The sequence below is a fragment of the Sciurus carolinensis genome, chromosome 11, assembly GCF_902686445.1.
Source record: "Sciurus carolinensis chromosome 11, mSciCar1.2, whole genome shotgun sequence".
NCBI classification, from domain to species: Eukaryota; Metazoa; Chordata; class Mammalia; order Rodentia; family Sciuridae; genus Sciurus; species Sciurus carolinensis.
Genome location: NC_062223.1, coordinates 123,380,865 through 123,391,845, shown reverse-complemented (window position 1 = coordinate 123,391,845; position 10,981 = coordinate 123,380,865). Strand labels below are relative to the sequence as shown.

The 10,981-nt window shown below is 36.0% G+C and overlaps 1 protein-coding gene across 1 annotated transcript; it reads left to right on the top strand.

Moving 5' to 3' along the window:
• The first annotated feature begins 6,910 nt into the window (after positions 1-6,910).
• On the top strand, positions 6,911-7,843 carry LOC124960113 (olfactory receptor 148-like). The gene has a single exon (XM_047518675.1). The coding sequence runs from the start codon at positions 6,911-6,913 to the stop codon at positions 7,841-7,843; it is 933 nt and encodes a 310-aa protein (XP_047374631.1).
• Positions 7,844-10,981: the final 3,138 nt, after the last annotated feature.

The window sequence follows — 10,981 nt, the reverse complement described above, 5'->3', positions numbered from 1 at the left end:
TACATAAGAACAAATTCTATTTTATCAGTACTAAGTTTTAGTACTGATACTTATTAGCACTACATATGCCAAGCTATCTGTGAAAAGGGATGATCCATCCATTTATCTGGATAAAGATCATATATATATGAAGCATATGTATTTTTTTTCCTCTCAGCTGTAATTTCATTCTATTGACTGAAGATTCTGGAAAGCAATAGAAGCTGGAAAAGTGAGAAGAGTTCATCACCTGATCTAGCTGATCTAAAAACACAGAACTAAAATTCTGTCACAAAACAATCTGATCTGAAAGAATTGAATCAAGAAACACATTTATGTTGCTAGTTGTTAAAAGAAAAATATATTTAAAAAAAAACCCTAAACATGGCACAACAAACAAGTAAATAGGCCTTTATATATATTAAAGCATGGGAACATTATATTTTGTGTTTATTTATATCTTGTGTTTAGTCATATTTTTAAAACACAGTGGATAATTTCACTTTTTCCACACAAAATATTTAATGAGTCCAATGATCAAACTTTTAAGAGAGACATGCATAATTCATTCTTTGATTCAACATATATTTACAGGTCTGCTGTATATAAGGCACTGTTCTGCAAACTGACATTCTGGCAAAAAACAAGACAGAAATCTTTACTCACCTGGAACTTACATTGCAAGTGAAGATAAAATTCAATAAACAAACAAATAAGAAAGAAGAAAATATGAGTAAGAAAACCAAGAAAAAAAATACCATCCTATGCTGCTTAACCACAGCAGCATGTTCTGTGAAATGTGTCACTATGGGATTTCTTCATTGTAAGACCAAAACAGAAGGTACTCACATAGACCTAGATGGTCTATGTCAATCACCATGTCAATCACATGGTCCATTCATGCATTCAAGATGTGCATTGAACACAAGATATGAGACTACTGCTGGCATAACACAGCACACTGTTTTACTGCTAAAGTTTGGTTTTTCCTTACAAACAGTAGGAATATGCTATGAAATAATGACAGAGAATATTGTATAGTAAATACGTAGCCAATACTTATTCATCTATAATCACTATCAAATCACTATCAAGTACTGTGTACCCTCCACAATTGTATGTGCTATACAGGTACATGGCTGTCAGTGCAGTAGTCTTGTTTCAACAAGAATCACCCCGAAACATGATGCACTGTGCTATGATGTTATGGTGCTTAGGACATTCATTTCACTGGAAAATGGGAATGGGAATATTTTTAGCTCTATGATGCTTTAATGGACAACATCAGAGATGTGGTTTGGCCACTTTTGGAGGGAAACATCATCATGAAATGACATGAATGTAGTACAACACAGAACAAATACAGGTTACTTCAGTGAGGTATCTCCACATAAAAGTCTGTGCTTGTGTTTTGGCCTTGCTGGGTATACCCCAATATTGGTCATCATGTTCTTTTATACTAGTAGGTAAACCAAGTGGAGCCAAGTCCATGTAAATTCAAAATGAAAACATTTCTCAGCATCCCTTAAAACTGGTGTCACCTTGCAATTAAGTTTGAGCCCAGGGGAAACAAGAAACCACAAGACTCAGGGAAGAGAAACTAGAAAAATGACAGAATAGGCAACCAAACTCCCAAGATCTATAGAGAACAAAGGTTCAATGAGATAACTGTTCAGAACAGAGAAATGGATTGTCAGATGGGATTCATGAGCTCTTTGATCCACAATTCCTTGAAGATTATCTTGATTACCATGTACTAATTTGTAACTCTGAAACTGTTTCAACATTCAGCATTTAATTGCTCCCTATGCTCACAGGGTCCCTGCTTCCTCAATCTTGGGATATGTCACAAAGGGGGCTCTAAAGGGACCATGAAGCCATTTAACATCTCAGAGACATAGGACATAATTTTGCTTCTGCTAACTTGGGGGGAATTGCTCTGTCACCTAGTATGTAGAGAATCTACTTAGTTGATTTTGAATGAAGAAAATCATTTAAGGTCTGCATCTAGGGAAGGAAGCTCAATTCCAGGGCATCAAGGGAAGAGAGACATTTGGAATGAAGAAACCCACTGCTGTAGAAGAAAAGGAAGATAAAAAGAAGAAAAAAATTGTTTTCTTTCTTTGAGCCAGCATGATATTCTTGACCATGTAAGTGCTCAAAAGTTCTGCCCATCTTTTACCTTTAAACCTCATTCTAAAGACTTGAGGTGCAGAATTTTTCATTTGGGGCATCCCTTTCCTCTGATGTGATGACCAGGGTCCACTCCCCAATCCCTCTCTCACACACATAGTGTGCAGAAGTGCATTCCTTTATTTTTTTTGTTCTTTTTCTAATTAATACAACATCTATCATATTTCAAGCATCACAAAGTTTCTGAGGATTAACAGTTAGTTGGATATGCTCCTTGACATGGAGAAAATAAAAACTTCATGAAAGAAAAAATATGAAAAAAGTTCTCCTGATCCACTTCCTAATTCTCTGAGGAATTAATGTATTTCTTATTAAATGCCTACTTTTCATCTCCTTTTCCTAAAATATAGTGTTTCCCAAGGTTTGGCCTTCAGTCCTAGTTTGTGCTGGTCTAATCCTGTCTCCTCTAGTGATGTCACTGAACTTTAAGACATTAACACTGGCATCTCAATATAGGTACCTTCCCAAATGCATCCACATGGACTTCCTTAATACATGTAGTGATATGAACCACTTTATGTCATATCTTATGTATCAAAATATTTTAAGAACATTATGATATTCAGTCCTTACAGTGAAATAATATTATATTAGTTGTGGGAAAAAATGAACATTTAGTGGGTACCCACTGTGTACAAAGTACAATTATAAGAACATTCCACATGCTCAGGGAACACCATTGTAGTGGTGGATGTCAAAGTGCTGACTTGTGGGTCACACATGAGGAGCCAAAAAAAAGGCATATTCAGTGATTTGACTGAATGTTCCTGTTTTACCATTATCATTCTGTTTCAGTTATTAGTTAATTTTACTCTCCTCTTACTTTCAAAAGTGTCCTGATTGGAATGATGACTTTTAACTAAGTAGTTAAGAGTGAGGTTACCTGTGCAGGGAAAGCTCTCTGCTTTTTTACAGGAAGAAGCTGAATTGTGAGTTGACAAACTACTAGTCCTAAAGTCATACCATAAAGAAAAAAAAGGATTTTGAATGTGGACCTTTAAACCTCTAATTCAAATTTTTTTTGACAATGCCATGTTGTATATTTCCTAGAAAAAACGTTACAGTTTGAGTTCAATCTTCTATGAAAGCTGCCTCCATTTTTATAATGGGTGTCCCTTAAATTACTATTTAAATTATCATACTCAGTTCCTTGTGTCTTTGATGCCTATGAAACTCTCTGATTGTGAGTCTAGAAATAGTGAGACTGACTATTTAGTGATTTAAAAAGAACATTTGAAGTTATAAAGAATTGTGGTCATTGAAATTTCAGTTTGCAATAGTGTTATTTTCATGAGAAATTTCTGGGAGGTTTTCTTTATTTGAATTTGTATCTTAAAGAAATCATGTGGATTTTACTTTAGACTCAATAATATATCGCAGCTCTCTTCTTGTACATCATAATATCATGTTCCAGCATAATTCATATTTCACTGTTGTGAATGAATTGGAGAGGGGCTTGCATGTGGGCTGTGAGGGATGCAGTAGACTTTTAAGAAATGGTTCTCCGTCTTCTCCATCACACATGTATATTTTCAAGCCCAGAAAAATTCAGCAATCTCTTTGGGAGACTAAAGGATATTTTTAAATATTTTTATTGGTTCTTTTTGGTTATACATGAACGGTAGAATCCACTTTGATATAATTGTACAAGCATGGAATCTTATTCTATTTAGGACCCCAGTCTTGTGGATGTAAACAATGGTGAAATTCACTGTGGTGTATATATGTATTTACACAGGGAAATTATGTCAGATTCATTCCACTGTCTTTCCTTTCCCCATCCCCCTCCCTTTTCTTCATTCTCCTTTGTCTAATCTACTTAACTTCTATCCCCTCTCACCCTATTTTGGGTTAGCTTTCACATATCAGAGAAAATTTTTGGCCTTTGTTTTTTGGGGGCTGATTAGCTTATTTCACTTAGCGTGAATAGTCTCCAGATCTTTCCATTTACCAGGAAATATCATAAAGTCATTCTTCTTTATGGCCACTATATATAGATATATATGGTATGTGTGTGTGTGTGTGTATAAACATGCACACATATATATAAAATACATAAATAATATATATATATTTATATACAAATATATAAAATAATATAAAATAAAACAATTTCTTTATCCATTCATATATTGAAGGGCACCTAGTTTGGCTTATAGCTTAGCTATTGTGAATTGAGCTGCTATAAACATTGATGTGGCTGCGTCACTCTAGTATGTTAATTTAAAATACTTTAGATATATACCAAGGAGTGGGATAACTGGGTCAAATGGTGGTTCCATTCCTGTTATTTTGAAGAATCTCCATATTGCTTTCCAGAGTGATTGCGCCAATTTGCAGTCCCACTAGTAATATGTGAGTGTAACTAAAATGTATTTTTTAAAACTTCCCTAAACTGTGCTATGCTCATGCTCATATTAAACTGGAACAGCAAAAGTGTGTCTTTCCCTTGCATGGAATGAAAGAGCAAATAAAAATTTGGAGGCACCTGCAAAATGTCAAACATTTTATTAGATGCCTCATAGGACCTGAACAACACTTAAAATATAATATGATCCCTATTTTAGATATAAGTAAACTGGAGGCAAATCAAAGTCATAAAACTAATAAGCAAGAACCAGCCTAAATTTACAAACAAATCTTCCCACCTTATCTTTTCTTGTCATCATTCCCCTTATCTCCTGTCCTTCAGACAGCTGTAAAGTTCATGATAATATCCAAGGTGTATTATGATTATCTCATATGTAATCTTTATTACAATTCTGAAGGAAAGTTGTCAGGGTTACTCAAAAACAAGCATTTAGTGAACACCCACTATGTACCAAGCACCCTTAAAAGGACGTCCCAAACTTTCAATGATATTTTACTTGATGGTGATTCCCAGCACCGGTCAACATTTCTAATTATCCCTTGCAGTTTTACAGTTTAAGTATCACATATTATTTTGAAATTTTCTCTATCTTGTTTTTAAATGTCTTTTCATAGCAATGTGTTAAAAATACCTACATGGCGGTTAATCTGTTCCACCTCTCTGTTCATTGAGCCTGAATGAAATTGTTCAGAGACCTCCAACTATGCCTGTATATAGATGGATACTCCAGAGCACAGGACATATACCCCAGAGCACTGTATATATAGATGGATACCCCAGAGCACAGGCCAATTCTGCACAAATCAAAATGAGCTTCAAGTACGGATGATGGTCCACAGGAAATAGAAAATACTAGTAGTCTAGGAAATGTAAAGAATACCAACTTTCTTCCAAGAAGAAACACAAAAGAAACCAAGACTCAAAGAACCCCAATGATAAAATTACCTCTATAGACTCGATGCCATTACAGCAGTAAATCAATTGCCTTAACATAGTATGATAATATTCTCTAATTTATTATCACATGAACGAAGACACATGGTCAAATGTGTCTTAAACAGCCTATGGTTGTGTGAGTAATTTCCTTTTTTGAGTGCTTTTACATTAATTTCTTTTCACATCCTCTGCTTCATGTCACAGAACTTTACTCATGACTCCCATGTTCCCTCTACTTGGGGAACTTCATTATCTTCCCTTGGCTCTCTACTCCCCTCTATCTATCACATTTTTCACTCCAACAATACACAATGATCAGTTACCAGTAATTATGAGGATGTTCAATTCTTATCCTATCTATCCTAGGTGAGGAATTCAATAAAACTGCATTTTAGTGAATTGATATCATTAGTCATGGAATCAGGATTCCAAAGAAGGTTCACTGTAATGATTGCTTTTGAGGATTATTAGAAAAGACTTAAATTTGTCTTAGGACAAAAGCAATCACATTAGAGCATTTGAAAATTAGATTTTAATAATAAATAATTGTAGATGTGGTATTCTATAGACACAGTGATGAATATATTCTGTATTTGACAATGCTAAATAGTGTATTTACAAATCTGAAAAGAAGGTTCATTAATGTTTAATATTCTTACCATGACTGTTCTTTTTAAATGCAAATTTACACAGAAGTAGTAGTACTGAAAGATTTTACTTTTTGACTAAAAAATTTTAAAAATTACACTATTAATGATGTTCAAATATCCCATATTTGCCTCCAATCTCCAAGCTATTTGGGTCCCCATAACATAATGGAATTTTCTACTTTTTTTATCTTCAAGCAAAGGACCATTTTCAATAATAAAATGTTCAAACTAGGAACATATCTAATTATTTAATTAGAATATTTTTCATACAACCCAAATCCTAGTGCTCCTTGTCCTATATGGCAATCCATTATTCCAATCAGACATGTGGGTGCTTAAATTGACCTTTCCTCAATACTTAGGCTATCAGGGGACATCCTTGAATAACTACAATACTCAGAAAAGGAATAGAGAAGATCAAGCTTTCAGGCAGATAATTATAGGGTATTCGTATTATATGATGTATTAAGAATATTAATTAAATTATGTTCCTCTGATATTGAAATTTTTGTTCTCTTAATCCACCCTTTATTTCACCTTATTAATGTTTCACTTTGCTTTGCATTCATAGGTGTGAAGGAGCATGCCTTAAAGATGTGAAGTGGTAGGTACATTTTGCTAGCACCTAAATGTCTTTAGAATAAAACTCTGAAGTTTTCATCATTAACTTTATGATTACATGAAACTTGTTGACAACGTGTGCAGTAGTACCACACACATCAGCCTCCACACTCATGTCTTCATGTTCTTTGTGAAAACCCAGAACACCCCTTCCAGGAAGATGGGAAATCGCAGCTTGCTGAATGAGTTCATTCTCCTGGGAATACCTCAGACGGAGGGACTGGAGACGGTGCTCTTGATCATCTTCTCTTTCATCTACCTCTTCACCTTGCTTGGAAATTTACTCATCTTTACAGCGATCATTTCATCCTCCACTCTTCACACTCCTATGTATTTCTTCTTGGGACTTCTGTCTATTTTTGACATGTTATTCCCTTCTGTAACCTGTCCCAAGATGCTCATTTATCTTTCTGGCCTGAGCCGAGCCATTTCTTATAAGGGCTGTGCTGCCCAGCTCTTCTTCTATCACCTTCTGGGTTCCACGGAAGGATGCCTCTATTCTGTCATGGCTTATGATCGCTATGTTGCCATCTGTCACCCACTGAGATACATGCTCATCATGAAACCTGGACTCTGTGTCGGCTTGGTCATGGTAGCCTTGTTGGTGGGGTGTCTCCAGGCCACCACGCTGATCTCATTTACCTTTCACTTAACCTACTGTGGTCCCAATCAGGTGGACCATTTCTTCTGTGACATCCCTGCCATTTTACCCTTGTCTTGTACTGACAGTTCTCTGGCGAAGAGAGTGGGCTCCATTAATGTTGGTTTTCTGGCTTTAGTGCTTTTGTTCAGCGTTTGTGTCTCCTACACTCACATTGGGATCGCCATTCTGAGGATCCGTTCAGCAGAGGGCAGGCGGAAGGCCTTCTCCACCTGCAGTGCCCACCTCACTGCCATCCTCTGTGCCTACGGACCTGTCATCATCATCTACCTGCAGCGCACACCCAACCCTCTGCTTGGGGCCGTGGTGCAAATACTAAATAACATTGTCTCACCCATGCTGAACTCGTTAATCTACACTTTAAGGAACAAAGAAGTAAAAAGGTCCCTGAAAAGAGTGTTCCAAATTGCAGTATTTTCTGTTCAGGAATGAATTATAAAGTCTGTAATGGATTTTTTTTAAAAATCAAGGTTTCTGGGAAACAACCTCCTATGGTCTTCTAAAAAATAAGCACATAATATGAATTATTCCTCTGTAAGCCATGTGTTCTGTTGGTCTAGGAAAATTTCCTATTCTGCTTTGCCTCTTTAGTTGCTAAGATCTCATAATTAATTTTAATATTATTCTTCATGCCTCAATCCTGGGTAAGGAGTCTGAGGGGCATATCAGGAAGATAGAGACAGATTTATTATCCCTCTAATGGATAGTCAATTTTGCCTGATTGAATATTAAATTAGGAATAGTCTAAGAAATAATCTCTCACAGCCTCTCTCTGTGCCAATCGAGCCATCCTGTTTTACTCTTGCTCTACTTACAATGTAATTTGTCTCCTTTTTCTACCTGTAAACACTTCTGTATCTCAATTTTACAAAGAATATTAGCTAGTATTGATAGAATCTGACCTGTGTCCTAGGAACTGTGATAAAATTTCCTTATTTTATTATTTAATTTTTCCCATCACCAACATAGACTACATTTTCTTTTAAAGATCTTTGAGGGTTCAAAGAAAAATATACCCAATATTGAGCATTAATCTGAAAATCAGACCTCACACTCATACCCAGCTGACCCCAAAGTCTCTGTGTTAGTCCCTCTACTGTGTGGCTTCCCTGAATGTCCTGTTTGCCAGTTTAGACCCCTCATTACTTCTTGAAAGAGCTCATGTTAAAAATAAGTTGCTCAGTGAGTGACTGGTAAAGTAAGCACTGACATAAGTCAACTTTATATACTGACTAAAGTCTTTTCTCCTTTCGTGCTGTTTGACCCATTGGCCACACCTACATATAGAGCAATAAGTGTCTTGCCCTTTATGATGCATCCAATTGTGGGAAAGCCAGGCATCAGCCCAAGCCCTCTTAACACCTGCTGTTTCATGCTTCTGCTTCTGAACCATGCTTCCAATATCTTGCATTACTTCTTCAACAAGAAGTCATGAGAAGGCCTTCCCAGCCAGTGTGTGGCCTAAGTATTCATACAGGTGAGGTGCTCATTTGTTCTCCCACCAAGTTTACATTCTCTAACCTAGCCTCAAATAAGGCTGAATTTGAAAAATATATCTCTCAATTTTCTCAAAATGCAAGGATAAAGAGAGGAAACTATTTTCTGAGGATTCCACCGATATTCCAACTGTATGTTATTCATGACATTTTAATAATTTTTATTTTTTATATTCCATTTACTCTCAAAGTTCCTGTCCTAACTTAAACCATGAAACAAACAAAATATAAATAAATTGAAAATCTCAAATAAAACCTATGACTTCCATTATCGAAACTATGAATGAGGTAAAGAGGATAAAATGGAGTCCCTTCAAGCATAAATAAATAATGTGAAAGGCAGTAAAAGGATTCCATGGCCCCGCCTGACCTAACTGGCAAAACTCCAAAATCACAATGAAGCTTATCGCTGTACTTCGGGGATGTCTATCTTAGAGGGAGTGCTGGATCCAAACTATTCCAGTATCAGTTTGCCGTTCTAATGGTGAATATTAGTGTGGATGGACAGGTTTAGACCACAAACATGTTTGCTTTTTTTACAGATTTCTTTTCTAGACAACAGAAATGTCCACAAGAATAAGGTTCATGTTTTTATTTTTTTTTCAGTGTTGTATCCAAAAGACATAGTCCCATGATTTAATAAGCTTCCAATGTAGGTTTCTTGAAAGAATGTGTAGATGGAAAACACGTAAACATTCAAATGATGATAGAAAAGCATATTTATTGTCAGTGAAATAGGAATATCAGTTAAATTATTAGGATAGAGAATACCAGCATTAGCTAATTCTATCATATATCTATATTTACTTAAGATTGAAGAAAAATGAAAGTCAAAGTCAAACTGAAGGACCACTCTTTTTAACCCCTTCTAAATCAATGTGGCGTTGAATTTCATTTAGAAAAGCAATTCATTTAGAACACTTTAAATCATTACTATATCTAAAACAGGTAGTAGCTAGCAATGAGCAGTGAAATGCATGGCAAGGTCACAGCATTCCTTAAATTACTTTGGGGTCTTCTTTAAAGTACTTTCAAAGTGGATGAGAACACAAAGGGTTGCAGTTAATTTGTAGAAAATAAACAGAAGCTAAGGAGCTAATTGGAAAATTTGTCAAAGGAAAGGATTAATGGAACTAACTCTTGACAAAGTCCACTAAGGTTGGTGTAAAGCTAAAAATTGTAGCTATCTCCAGGTAGTTTTCTTTTTTTTTTTGTCTCCATTTGTCTGGGAAGAAAGAGTCCTTTAGTAGCACAGGTACACTAAGGTAACTTCTGACCCACGCCCACATTAACATGGGATTGACTTGTAGATGAAGCACCCCTTGAATAGGATGGCCACGGTGACAGTTCTGGAGAGGACCAACTAAGGTCAAAAACTCCACTGCCCAAAGTGAAGGAGGAGTTGAACACCCGATTGGTGAAGATGGATAAAGGAGGACCCCAGTTCTCCTGGTAAACAAACAGTAACAAATTTGGAGACAGACTGTCTTCTTTGCCATTCTTTGCTCAGAGACGGCCCACTCTTTATATTAGAATGCTTTCTTCTTAATCCTCACTTTTTTACTTTCACCTCACTTTCACTTATAACGAAGTTCTCCTGTACAGCTTTTTGATGTCTTGACTTTAAATTTTCTTTCATAGGAACATGAGAATTGAGTTTTGGAGTTCAGCTCCCTGCTTTCCTGTGACAAAAGTACCTAACACAAGATTGTATTTAAAACACTCAGGCAAGGGAGATCATTAGAGAAGCAGGGAACCAAGAGGGAGGGGGAGGGGAAGGGGAAGAACTTGGAAATGAAGTTGACCCAATGTATGTGCATGTATCACAATGCATTAGAATTTTATATGGAACTATAATGCATGAATTTAAAAATGAATAGAAGAAAAACCAATAGAAGAAGGTGAGCAGGCATGTAGGGGTTGGGAGGGAGATGAGCAAACATGGGGAATTGAAATGAAGATAAATGTGTTATATGCATTTATGAATGTGTAAAAGCAAACCCCACTATTATGTGTAAATATAATGCACTAATACTAACAAATAAAATAAATAAAATACTCAGGCACACGTGCA

What these genes read in the sequence shown, in the direction of transcription:
- LOC124960113 (XM_047518675.1), top strand. Translation starts at nt 6,911, where the DNA reads ATGGGAAATCGCAGCTTGCTGAATGAGTTCATTCTCCTGGGAATACCT.